Source organism: Myotis brandtii, unplaced genomic scaffold, assembly GCF_000412655.1.
Source record: "Myotis brandtii unplaced genomic scaffold, ASM41265v1 scaffold68, whole genome shotgun sequence".
NCBI lineage: Eukaryota > Metazoa > Chordata > Mammalia > Chiroptera > Vespertilionidae > Myotis > Myotis brandtii.
In genome coordinates this window covers 3,278,168-3,292,012 of record NW_005370657.1, presented here as the reverse complement: position 1 = coordinate 3,292,012, position 13,845 = coordinate 3,278,168, and the positions used below count along the sequence as shown (strand labels likewise).

Genomic DNA, 13,845 nt, shown 5'->3' with positions numbered 1-13,845 from the left:
TCTTGAACCTGTCATGACATCAATGACTGCCTTTGATCCACAATTGCAGTGGAACTTAATGTTATTTCAAGGTCACCATCCTAGCTCCCACTCCAGTAGCCCTTGGTAGTGAGAAATTTCAGATGGGGATTCTGACAGTAAAGTTCAAAATATACCTTTACACCCTAAAATGAATTCAAGTGTGTAAAGTTAACATCAGTGATCTCTCTTTCAAGTCTTAAGAAAATGCAAACAACCTAAAGTATCAATAATAAAAATCCAAAAATAAAAATAAAAAGCCATCAGAAAGTTAAGTTTTAGAAGGATAAGGGGAAATAGGACATTTCAAACATGTTCCAGAAAACACCACTCTTGGGCATTGTGAAATGACCCTTGCCTAAGTGAGGATATGGGTGAATTAAATGGAAGTTAGGCAAGTTCCCAGAGTTACCTCAAAACCCCAGCCCTCACCCCCCATAAGAATCTAAACCTAAAATAAATGATTGACCTAATTAGAAAGCTTATCACAAAAATTAGACCAGTGTAAATAACAAACATTTATTGGTGTCACTTATGGTAGAAAATAAAGTTCCTACACCAGATGCACATGACCCAATTGTTAAATAGAACATTTCCACGGTGAACACACGCCCTAACCAGCTTCTTATCCACTTTTTACGGCAGCCAATTTCTCCTCTCCCCCGACCCCAAGACATGTGAGCAACTGCTAATGAAAAGCAGTAAACAGCCACTTGGGCTATAGCATTTTCAACTCCACTCTGAGGTGAAGATTCCAATTACATTTGAGACTTAAGTTCTCTCAATTTTCTCCTAACGAAAGTTCCTGAGTCCAGTATTTACAATATTACAGCACTAGCAGAGTAGTGTCTACAACTCATCCCTGTCTGCTGGTTCCTCCTCCTCAGTTGGGGGAGGGCCTGCACTTCCATAGAGTTTGCTGATAATTGGCTGAACAATTTCTTCCAGTTCCTTCTTTTTGGCTTTGAAATCTTCAATGTCAGCATCTTGGTGACTTTCCAGCCATTCAATCTTTTCCTCTACAGCTTTTTCCATGGTCTCCTTATCTTCAGAGGAAAGTTTACCTCCCAGCTTTTCTTTATCTCCAATTTGATTCTTTAGAGAATAGGCATAACTTTCCAACTCATTTCTAGTATCAATGCGCTCCTTGAGCTTTTTGTCCTCCTCAGCAAACTTCTCTGCGTCATTGACCATCCTCTCAATTTCTTCAGGTGTCAGGCGATTTTGATCATTGGTAATTGTGATCTTATTTTTGTTGCCTGTACCTTTGTCTTCAGCTGTCACTCGGAGAATGCCATTCACATCTATCTCAAAGGTGACTTCAATCTGTGGGACCCCACGAGGAGCAGGAGGAATTCCAGTCAAATCAAAGGTTCCCAGGAGATGATTGTCTTTTGTCAGGGGGCGTTCACCTAGAAGTTACACATAAAAATCTTGTTGTTAATGACCAACATTAGTACATGTGGATCCTTGCATTTCAGTCTGTCAGAGCCTACAGTGGCAAGGGCACTCTTATCAAGCCAGAAGTGTGTCATGGGTCTATAAGTAACAAATGGGACTAAGTGAATTAAGTTCCTACTAACTCTTTTATATATATATATATATATGAGAGAGAGAGGGAGAGGGAGAGGGAGAGAAAGAAAACTTCAATGATGGAAGATAATCATTGATCAGCTGCCTCCTGCACGCCCCACACTGGGTTGTGGGCATGTGCCCTGACTGGGAATGGAACAGTGGCATCCTGGTTCATAGGACGACACTCGAACCACTGAGCCAGGCCATCCAGGCATTCCTACTAACTTTTAATTGAATTTCACCGGCTTTACATGAACCCTTTTCTTGTTCTTAAAATTTAGAGCTAGCTCAGAAATTATTTTTAATGGGTAGTAGTGCTAGGAAGCTAGATAAGAACTAGATTTTAATGCCAACTATTCCAAACTCAACACTAGTTAGGGACCCCCATCTGAAAACACAGATATTTCTTTCCCTAGTCTTTTCAATTCAATAGAGTATATTAAAAGCAAGAAGTCATGTTGTTCACACACATACCATGATATTAACAAATATAAGTAATTACCTTCATAAACCTTGATTGTAACAGTTGGCTGATTATCAGAGGCTGTAGAAAAGATCTGTGACTTCTTGGTGGGCACCACAGTGTTCCTTGGAATCAGTTTAGTCATGACACCTCCCACAGTTTCAATACCAAGCGTAAGAGGACATACGTCAAGCAGTACCAGATCACCTGCAAAGGTAATGACAGAGTTAATTTCTAATTAAAGAATCATAGAATTACTAAGCAGTCTCCCCATGACCAATACAACTTTATCTTCTCTGTCTTTCTATTTGGTTAGGTTCTATACAAAACCATTTTAGAAGCAGTTAAGTAAATATAGTTGCTAAGGATCTTAAAAGTGCACCAGGTCTTGACCTCACTGTACCCTTTACCAGGTATGTGACCTTGTTGCTCATATTCTATTGCTTTCTAAAGCAACAGCTAATTATACTCTTCCCATCAAGCTGCTGAAGCACTGTGAAAGATGCTTGCAACATTAACCTACCTGTATCTTGATCACCAGAGAGTACACCAGCCTGGACAGCAGCACCATAAGCTACAGCCTCATCTGGGTTTATGCCACGGGATGGCTCCTTGCCATTGAAGAACTCTTTAACCAGTTGTTGAATCTTTGGGATTCGAGTGGAGCCACCAACAAGAACAATTTCATCAATATCAGACTTCTTCAAATCAGAATCTTCCAGCACTTTCTGGACAGGCTTCATGGTAGAGCGGAACAGGTCCTAGAATAAAAGACAATAATTACTATTATGATGCCTGGTATACTGACTTATTGTCTAGATTTCTAAATGCATCATCTCAATCTTACTAGATCTCAAAGCAAAAACAAGGAGCGTACCATGTTGAGCTCTTCAAATTTGGCTCGAGTCAGGGTCTCAGAGAAGTCTTCTCCTTCAAAGAAGGACTCAATTTCAATTCTTGCTTGGTGTTGAGAAGACAGGGCCCGTTTGGCCTTTTCTACCTCCCGCCGGAGTTTCTGCACAGCTCTGTTGTCTTTCCTAACATCTTTGCCAGTCTTCTTTTTGTAGAGCTTGATGAAGTGTTCCATGACACGCTGGTCAAAATCTTCTCCACCCAGATGAGTATCCCCATTAGTGGCCACAACTTCGAAGACACCATTATCAATGGTGAGAAGAGACACGTCGAAGGTTCCACCACCAAGGTCAAACACCAGGATGTTCTTCTCCCCTTCCCTTTTATCTAGGCCATAAGCGATAGCAGCTGCTGTCCTGTTAGGAGAATTAAAAAAAAAAAGTTCAGATAAGTTAGATAAGTTTACAATTTCTCTATTTAGCAACTATACCATGCCTTTGAATTTAACACTTACGGCTCATTGATGATCCTCATGACATTCAATCCAGCAATAGTCCCAGCATCTTTGGTTGCCTGGCGTTGGGCATCATTGAAATAGGCTGGTACAGTAACAACTGCATGGGTGACCTAAAAAAAATAACAAAAGGTAATTGTCTTTTATCACATGGCTTTACCCTTATTTAAGTTACAGCCAAATCATCACTTTAGTTTCTAAGCTAGTTTATTTTTAAGATGGGCATAATATATGTAATTTTATACCCAGGAAAAGTCCCTGGCATTTTGTTTGGCCTACAGTAAAGTATGCATGTAATTAAAACTTATAATACATGAATGCCATTCAGATTCAAATTATAAAAAAATGAAGGCATTTATACAACACAATCAAGAACACGAATAATAAAAATATTTAACATGTTCTAGAGAAACTTACCTTCTTTCCCAAATAAGCCTCAGCGGTTTCCTTCATTTTAGTGAGAACCATGGCAGATATTTCTTCAGGAGCAAAAGTCTTCGTTTGCCCACCTCCAATATCAACTTGAATGTATGGTTTAGTTTTCTTTTCAACCACCTATTTTAAAGAATGATTATTATTGCAGACACAGAAGCAACAACACTTCAAACTTTAAAAAAGGGGGGTTGTAAAAAAAAGGGGGGGCAGGGGGAGGGTGTCTGAGAGACATTTCCTCCCTTTACAGTTTGATTTACTTTGATCCCCTGGAGCTAAATACTGACCAAAAAAACTTCTCTTAATCTTGAACTATGGTGGACAGAGTAGTTATGTGTTAAGTGTGTCTGCAAACTTTAGTACATTTTGTAACATACCAGAATTATTAAATATTATTACATGTACTGTGTCTCTATCCTCTTTTGTCGTCAAGACTGTTTTTCCGTAACTTCTCCATCTTAAATACTCCCACCACCACCTCCCACTTCCTATCCCGTGAAAAAACCCGGCCGAACCTTGAAAGGCAAGAACTTGATGTCCTGCTGCACAGACGGGTCGTTCCACGTGCGGCCGATGAGCCGCTTGGCATCGAAGACCGTGTTCTCGGGGTTGGAGGTGAGCTGGTTCTTGGCTGCATCGCCTATCAGACGCTCCCCTTCAGGAGTGAAGGCCACATAAGACGGAGTGATGCGGTTGCCCTGGTCGTTGGCGATGATCTCCACGCGGCCGTTCTTAAACACCCCGACGCTGGCGGAAAAGAAAAAACAACAACGAACGGAAACCATCAGCTCAGCCATTCTCTCCGCAGCCCACGGGGGCAAGCCCCATTCTCCTTCCCACAAACCCCACTTACCAGGAGTAGGTGGTCCCCAGATCGATGCCGACCACCGTGCCGACGTCCTCCTTCTTGTCCTCCTCATCGGCCCGCGCTGCGCCGAGCAGCAGCAGCACCGCAGCCACCAGGGAGAGCTTCATCTTGCGTTCGCTGTCGGTCAGCAGGCAGGCAGGGCGTCGCAAGCAATCCAGGCACAGGCCCAAGCAAGGAAACGCACCGAGGTTACCGATCTGAGGGAGACACAGGGCCGGGGGTCAGGAGGAGCAGTGGACAAGACCAAGGGCAGGTCCGGAAAAGGAGGCCGCGGCGCTTACCTCTCTACCTCTCGCACTCACGAAACCCCAAAACCAGTTAAGTGTGTAATGACTCGGACAGCGAATACCTCGCGGTCCCCCGACTCCGTTTATATACCCTCCCCCCAGCCCCGTCGTGGAGGCCGCCGATTGGTCAAGGCTCTGCTAGTTGGAGCCCGCTGATTGGTCCAGGCCATCAAGCTGGCCGCCACCGATTCGAAGCCGCTTCCTACGCAACTGACGTCACCGCTACGCCCTCAGGGCGGACTCATTGGCTGCTGGTCACGCCCAACAACCACCAATGGGAGTCCACATCCGCTCTCGTGAGCTGGGCCCATTGGTTCAGCCGCTGTCCGTTCCTCGTGGGGACCTCTCACCCGGAGGCCGTTTCTACCGGTAACCGCTGAGGTCCCGCCTCCACGCTGGGCCCTCGGAGGCCGGAGCCGGCATGGGGCCTGATTTCCCCCGAGACAGTGGTGCTTCAGTCCTTTGCTTCTCCGCAGTACGCCTGCCTCTCCTCTGTCCCTCATCCCGAAGCAGGAGGCGGCTCTTTCTCTTCCCGGCCTCCATCCTGTCCCGTGCAGCAAGGTCTCAGCGTAGGTGCTATGATCGCCCGAAAACGAATTTCTCTGCGCTTTATAGCCACCACCGGTACTGGTACTAGGGGTTTGCGAGCCTCTTGCTGCTCGCCGGGACCTGCTCATCGGCCGCCCGAATCATGGCCCCTCCTAGTCAGTAGGTCGCCCCTGCTTCCCCTGCAGCGATCTTTGTCTAAACCAGGCCTCTCCACATTGCCCTTCCCCAGGGTAAGTCACAGGACAGGCCGGGCCAAAGTAATGATCTCCGATCCCTGAATCCCCTCCCCACTGTGACCACACGCTCCCCGAAGAGCTTCTGATGCCATCGCTCCCACTAGCGTCATTTTTCTAGTGTACGTTGCCCCTTTCCTTCCCCTTCCCTGTCCATCGTTTCCCTTTGTGGCTCACATTACCATTCGCAAGACCTTCCTTCTCCTTTATTATAAAAGGTGGCTTTCTACCTTCACTCTTTTTGTCTGATTGTGCTTTTAGTCCACAAAGACTTCTTCTTTTAAAATATATTTGTATTGATTTTAGAGAGGGAGAGAGAGAAACATCAATGAGAGAGAATCATTGATGGGCTGTTTGCTACACGCCCCCTACTGGGGGTCGGGCCCACAACCGGGCCATGTGCCCTTGACCCCAATCGAACCTGGGACTCTTCAGTCCGCAGGATGAAGCTCTATCCACTGAGTCAAACCAGCTACGGCCACAAAGACTTCTCCATGATGCCTTAATCTTGTATAGCATTCTGCAGCAGAAAATGATATAGGGTACTATCTACTTGAGGTTTACTATGTACCAATCCCCGTGTCATTCAGTCCTTACAGTTCAGCATTTGGCACTTCCCATTTTCTAGGTTAGAACATTGAGACAGAAAGAGATTCACTAGCTTAAAAGTCATAGAGCTGGTGAGGGATGGAGTTAGGATTCCCCCCCCCTTTTTTTAATTGAATTTATTGGGGTGACATTGGTTAATAACATCATGTAGGTTCCAGGTGTACAATTCTATAATACATCATCAGTATATTGTATTGTGTTCACTACCCTGTCAAGTTCCTTCCATCACCATTTATTACCCCCTCCCCTTTACCCTCTTGTACCTCTCCCATCCCCCTTTCCCTGTGGTAATCACCACACTGTGGTCCGTGCCTATGAGGGGATGGGATTAGGATCCAAGTCAGCATGACACCATAGCCAATAGTCTTAGCAATTTTTTAAAATTAGTGAATACATTCCCCACTGAATGTATTTTTGAGATTCATGGGTATGGACAGTACTGTGTCCACAGAGCATTGAAACATCTTACACACAGTTTACTAAGATGCTGAGTGTAGGAGTCAGTACTCAGGAATTTTTCTCTATGCTCTTCAAAGGTTATACTGATGACTCAGAATTGACTCCATTCTTACTATCAGAGTTGCATCAGCCATCTCTTTGAGCAGGGCTTGTAATACAGCAGTAATACTGACCCTTCTTTAGGTTGCATCAGTCTATTATCAAGCTAGAAATCACCATTCAGCACTGGCCCAGTGGCTCAGTTGGTTGGAGTGTCGACCTGTACACTAAAAGGCTGCTGTTTCTATTCCCAGTCAGGGCACAGACTTAGGTTTTTGGGTTCCATCCCCAGTCAGGGCAAGTACGGAAACAAGCAATTGATCATTCCATGTATCAATGTTTTCTCCCGCCTTCCACTTCCTCTCCTTCTAATAATAATAAAAAAAAATTCAATAAAAAAGAAATCTCCAGCCACATTACAGCTTCATATCAATTTGAGCAAATTTCCTGTATACAGGGTGGGACAAAAGTAGGTTTCAGTTCTTTGTATAGAAAATAAATAATAATATAAGAATAAACTTTCTCATACTCACAACTGTAAACCTACTTTTACCAATCCCTGTATATCACAGTTCACTTCTATTAAAAACAAAGCTTTCAATTTCAGCTTCACCTTTGATTGATGGAGTAACCTTTTGCAACTCTCCTCTTTCTAAGATTTAGCAGTGATATCTGGCTAACACTTCTGAGGAGAATTGAGTATATTGGTGGTTGTAATATCTTTTTAAAGCCAATACATTAGGTATATTATATGTTATATTCCAAAGTGTGAACATATATGGATTGAATAGGGAAATGTACAGGTAAATCTAGTTTGCTAAATGTTAAATGCTGATAATAGTTATCAGTGCCAATTTATCAATATTTTAGTAAGTGCTAGACACTAAGCTAATTGCTTTATGTATATTTTCTGTTTTAATCCTTATGAAAGCATTTTTAACCCTTTAGAGCTAAGGAATCTGAAGCTTCAAGAGGTAAAGACATTTTCCCAGAAGATCACACAGCTGAGAAGATATGGAGCCAGAATTTGAGACTGACAGTTTGATTTTTAATTTCTGTAGTCTAGGTTGTCATCCTGAGCTTTGGGTTTATAAGATTTTGTTTTAGGATATAGAGTAGTTATATAGTTTGCAAACATTTTAATAAGGGGTCATAGACAAATGTAGAGTTTATCCAGTAATTTAAACCATGTTGCTTCACTTGTGTTCCCGTAGGTAAGAAAATAAATTTCCATTTCCCATCTGATCTCAGAAAGCTAAGCAGTTAGGACTGATTAGGGTTGGGTGTCATTTCGCTTCTAAATCTTCCTTTCTGAAAGGGAATAAAGGCAGAGAGGTAAAGGAAAAGTCCTAAATAATTGACAAGTTGAATGTTTAGACCCTAATAATTGAGAAGTTTTCACATGCCTTTTTGGAGAGAATATTCAACTTAAGAGGTAGGGCACATGAACGTGGGAAAAAAACAACCTCCCAGAGCCTCAGTTTCTTCACCAATTGAATGTCAGGGATTTCTGTCCTGCCTGTCTTAGTGGCTTGTTGCAAGGATCAAATGAAAAAGTACTTGGAAAGTTGTAGAATAGTGGTAATGTACAATCATGTAAATGTACAATGAGAAATTTCAGAAGCTCCTCACAAACACCACCTCCTTGCAGGAAATATTGGGGGGGAACACTTTGTAAAGTATATGATTATCTAACTGTACACCTGAAACTAATACAAAATAATATTGAAAGTAAACTAATTTAAAAATTTAAAAACTCCGCCTCTTAAGAGTCAATTTTGAAGATTTCTTTCAATGAGAAATAATAACTTTGAGGCTGAAATGGCCCCTGTGAGGCTGAAACGGCCCCCGTGAGGCTGGGACAGCCCCTGTGAGGCTGAGATGGCCCCTGTGAGTCTGAGACGGCCCCTGGGAAGCTGAGAAAAATACCACATGAACTCACTCATTTATGGATAATAAGAGACATTACAGACTGATGAACAAAAATGGATACAGAGGCAGAGCAGCATTGAGCAGAATGTCAAACTACAGTGGGAACCCTGGTGAGGGTTGGGGGAGTAGGAGATCAACCGAAAGACTAATGGACACAAGACACTGGGGGGTGGGGGAAGCTGGGGGAATGTCAAGGGGGAGAAAAAAGGAGACATTTGTAATACTCTTTGTAATACTTTAAGAAATAAAAATAAAAAAATAATAAAAAGAAATAATAACTTTGGTGATAAGTTGAATTTGACAAAGATTTTTGGAAATGCTGCTGCATCTAATAATTACTCTCTTAATTGGCCACATAAATGTCTTTTATTAAAGGACTGGGAATAATTTCTCAACCTTCATTAAACAACACTGAAGTAAAACAAAAGTATCTCCCTACACCTGAGCTGGGAGCAGTACTAGGAAAAAAATCATGTCATTTTTTTTTTCTTCTGAAAGTGTAATATGCTATGCAATAAGTTTTCTTCTTTGTCTTCACTTTTTAAAAGATAATTTTTAATTAATATATAACCTTCACCTCCCTTCCCATATACACACACAAAAGAAAAGTAAACTGCATTTTTTGTTCTACACACACACACACACACACACACACACACACTAGAGGCCCGGTGCACAAATTCGTGCACAGGTGGGGTCCAGCCGGCCTGCCCCATGGGGAGTAGATTAGGGCTGGGTTGGCCAGGGGGAGGGGCTGTGGGCAGTTGGCTGGCTGGCCCCACCCCTGATCAGGTGGTTGGCCGGCTGCAGTGGGTGTCATAGCCACTGGTCGTTCTGGTTGTTCTGGCATTCTGGTCGCTGGCTTTTTATATATATAGATATATACATATATATATTTTTTTGCGGGGGGTTAGGGTGGTGGCAGGGTGGAAGAGGATATGCTGTGTTAGAAAGTGTGATAGAGAGAAAAGGCCATAGAGTTTGGAAGCATAAAACTATGAGCTCCAGTTCTGTCACTTAACTAGCTGTGATTTAGGGCAAGTCACTTAATCTCTCTTATGCTATTTACTAATCTGCACAATGGATATAATTCTGCCTCCTCACAAGGTTGTTGTTATGTTTAAGGTATTTGATTAATTGTAAAGCAATTTAACTTTATACATAAATTTCCTTTGAAGTAAAATAAGTATAAAGAGCTATATGGAATTTGAGTAATAATACTTGATATGTATATCTATATATCTTAAATCTCTACATTTTAAAAATAGGACATATATGTACATGGTATAAAATTCAAAGAGTACAATATGCAATGAAAATAAATCTGCCTGCCACCCATTCCCTAGCCCTGTTCTTGTACACTGGTAAAGGTAACCACTGTCAACACTTTCTTGTGTAGCTTTCTAGAGATGTTTAATTCATATACAATGTGAGTGTGTGTTTCTCACATCAATGTCTCTCTCTCCCTCCCTCTCTCTGAAAGTCAATTTTAAAAGATTTCATGAATTTAGCATTTAAAAACTTATCAGAAATAAACAATTTCGACTTAGCTGGTTTGGCTCAGTGGATACAGTGTTGGCCTGCAGACTGAAGGGTCCTGGGTTCGATTCCAATCAAGGGCACATGCCAGGGTTGCGGGCTCGATACCCAGTAGGGGGCGTGCAGGAGGCAGCAGATCAATGATTCTCTCTCATCCATGTTTTTTTGTGTGTTTTTTTTCAATATTTACTATGATTTTGGTCTCTGGCTCTTTTTTAAAAAATATATACTTTATTGATTTTTTTACAGAGAGGAAGGGAGAGGGATAGAGAGTTAGAAACATCAATGAGAGAGAAACATTGATCAGCTGCCTCCTGCACACTCCCTACTGGGGATGTGCCCGCAACCAAGGTACATGCCCTTGACCGGAATCGAACCTGGGACCCTTGAGTCCACAGGCTGACGCTCTATCCACTGAGCCAGACCGGTTAGGGCTCTCATCCATGTTTCTATCTCTCCCTTTCCGTTCCTCTCTGAAATTAATAAAAAAATATTTTTTAAAAAAGTGATGCCCAATCTACCATTTAATAAATAAATAATTTCCGTCTTAAAATTATAATCATGATATATCAGTATGATGAAACATATAGCCATTAAAATTGTTGATATCTATGTTTTTCTCTTTTTTATTGACTTTATTGGGATGACAGCTAATAAAATTATACGGTTTCAGGTATACAATTCTTTAGCACATTATCTGCATATTGTGTTTACCACCCTAAATCAAGTCTCCTTCCATAATATCTATGTTTTTCAAAGAGTAAACTGTATGTTACTTTTTGGTCTACATTTTCTTGTTATTAAAAAAAATCTTTTTATCAGGAATTTACCAAGTTTGAAAAACTTTAAGAACTATAAAATTAATATGAAAGAACAACAACAACAAAAAACATGGCCAGTGAAAGATATGTAAGATACAATTCATTAAACATTATAATTAGTCATGGGTTAAATTAAAATACAGGTAATGCACCAAAGTTATATGGTGACAGCTCCTGTCAATCTGGACATCTCTGGTACTGGTAGAAAAATAAGGTTTATAATAGATTTCATTGGGCTGAAGTGTGAGTTGCATAATTTATGACCCTGTTCTACAGGAATCACTTTCCTCATTTTCATTTTTAGTATTCTCAAGTTGTCCTCAACATAGCCAAAAATTAAAATTCATTGGCAAATGTTATAAAACTGTATAACTACACGAATACAGTTCTCTGACCTTGAAAGGGTCCCCAAACAAGTGAGGGGCCCTAAATTATAAGTTCCATCAGCTGTATAGTAAATTGACCTCTGAGTACTAACTACGATTTCTGAGCCGGCCAGTTGGGGCCAGTACAGGACAACCAAGGGCCCAGAAGATTCGAATGTATAACTGGAGTCTTGTCCTTTACTTTTCAATTGGATTATTCCAAAGTGCAAAAAAATATTTTATGAGGGAATAGTTTCTGCTGTGTATAAGACAGCTTCCACATATGTCTTTCTGGATTTTTTCTTTTTACAGACTCTATAGAGCTTTAGAAAACTTTTCCATTAAAAAATAACATATAGCCTTTGCCTGTAAGGCTCAGTTGGTTGAACACTGTCCCATGCATAGAAGGGTTGCTGGTTTGATTCTCAGTCAGGGCACATACCTGGGTTTCAGGCTCAATCCCCAGTAGTGGGTGTGCAGGAGGTAGCCAATCAATGATTCTCAACATTGATGTTTCTATCTCTCCCTCTCCCTCTCTCTGACATCAATTAAAAAAAAACATATTAAACATTTTAAAAAGTTATTGCCAGAAATAACGTTTTTAGAAATAATTTTTTTAAAAGATGGTATTCTCTATCCTCTGAGTATTATTTATTGATTTTGAGCCTCTTTTAACCTTGAGCTCTTTTTCTCATGTGGAAAATGTGTTGGGAATAATAATACATACTCATATCCCCTAAGAATTACTGTTGTAGTGATCCATTGTTTGATATCTGGGCCTATATTACTTAGGTGTTCTGGATGCAAAAAATCCCCCCCAAAAAACAACTGAAAACTGCTGATCTAGTTCAAGTTCTTCATTTGTAGATGACAGTATAGGGCTCAGAACAATTAATTGACCATCCCAGTGCTCTTTTTACTTACTACTCGCAGTGCAGATTCTTCAGGAACCCAGAAAGTTTTTGCAACTTTTGGGGTCCTTTCTTCTCCTCCCTGGCCTGTGTGCTCCAGCCCATCTATTGTATTCAGTATTGAGAGCAAACTGTGAACATGTTCATTTGCGCATTTTGCTTAGGCTGGGTTCTTTCTTCGCAATCCTCACATGCCCTTTTCCTTCTTGAAATCCCACCATCCAGTGTCACTTCCTTCTAGGATCATGGCCCCTCAAGTTAATGAAGCCTTTGCTGGAATCTCAGCACTTTTTACCTTAGTTTACTATTTCTATCCTTAATCTGCGTGGGCTATCCTTTGGCCCTGGAGTGCAAACTGTGTCCTGTTGCTTTTTTCATTCCCCTGGTGCTTTCAGCAATGCTTTATAATAGCTGGTAAATACTCTTTGATCAGATTGAATTCTTGAATCAGATTAATGGCAATAAGAGAGCAATAATACCTGACCAGCTATTGTGGTAAGAAAATGAGGCAATAAATATGAAGCAAATTTTGACAGGTTTTAAAGGTAATAATACGTCAAGGAGAACGACTAAATGGAAAATAGTCTGGGAGCTTATTCACATTTGAAACAGAAAAATGATGATTACTTTCTTTTTTGCCTGGAGACTCAGAGTGTTGGGTGATATAATCATTGCTTTCAACTTTTTGAAAGGCTGTCAAGTGGGAAACATTCTATATTGCTCCAAGCAGCATAACTACTAGCAGCGGGAGGCAGGACAAGGGAAGCTGATGATTTCAGTTCAGCAGGTGGCAGAACGTTCTAACACTCAGAGCTGTCCGACAAGGGGGCGGGCGGGCTGCCTTACTTAAAGGTAGTGAACTCCCTGACATTTGAACTGTGGAAATCGAAGTTGGATGGCCGTCTGGCTGGAATGTGGAAGAGAGAAAATTCCTGTTCCGGCGGGAGTTGGACCAATGACCTTTAAGGTGTCTTCCAACTCTGAGGTTTCTATGACTGTTCAGTTGAATATCTGAATTGTTTTTGTAAATAAAAACATTACTGAATACATAAATTGTCAATCAACTGTATGGTCAAGTCTACAATAAGTAAAATTTGATAAAAAGAGGAGTGGGAAATCAGGTTTAAAAGTCCAGATACTACTAACGGGGGGAGGGAGTTTGTGTTTGGAATGCTGTGTCCCGGGCAAGTGACGGTTGAGCTCTGAATTATTTCACTTTACGCTAATACTTGCGGATTTCTCAGCAGTACCGTAAGCGGAAGCGAGAGCCCGTGCTGGGTGAAGAACCATTTCCCGGAAGGCGCTCGGCGGCACCGCGGTCGTCCGGGACCACTCGAGCCCGTAGCCGACTGGACAGGCTAGAGCGGAAGGGGCGCCGC

At 41.6% G+C, this 13,845-nt stretch overlaps 1 protein-coding gene across 1 annotated transcript; it reads right to left on the bottom strand.

Annotated features, from left to right (window-relative positions):
- Window positions 1-523: 523 nt before the first annotated feature.
- Window positions 524-5,107, bottom strand: HSPA5 (heat shock 70kDa protein 5 (glucose-regulated protein, 78kDa)). The gene is made up of 9 exons (XM_005881498.2): window positions 5,004-5,107; window positions 4,708-4,919; window positions 4,370-4,601; window positions 3,840-3,977; window positions 3,423-3,535; window positions 2,934-3,324; window positions 2,580-2,817; window positions 2,096-2,263; window positions 524-1,430 (listed from the first exon to the last, which is right to left on the bottom strand). Exons 2-9 carry the CDS (start codon window positions 4,827-4,829, stop codon window positions 868-870), a joined length of 1,965 nt encoding a protein of 654 aa, XP_005881560.1. The 5' UTR covers window positions 4,830-4,919; window positions 5,004-5,107; the 3' UTR covers window positions 524-867.
- Window positions 5,108-13,845: the final 8,738 nt, after the last annotated feature.

Coding starts and splice junctions, on each gene's coding strand:
- HSPA5 (XM_005881498.2), bottom strand. CDS start 4,829: ATGAAGCTCTCCCTGGTGGCTGCGGTGCTGCTGCTGCTCGGCGCAGCG. Junction 3,325..3,422: donor ATGAGGATCATCAATGAGCC/GTAAGTGTTAAA, acceptor TTCTCCTAACAG/GACAGCAGCTGCTATCGCTT. Junction 2,818..2,933: donor AATTTGAAGAGCTCAACATG/GTACGCTCCTTG, acceptor CTTTTATTCTAG/GACCTGTTCCGCTCTACCAT.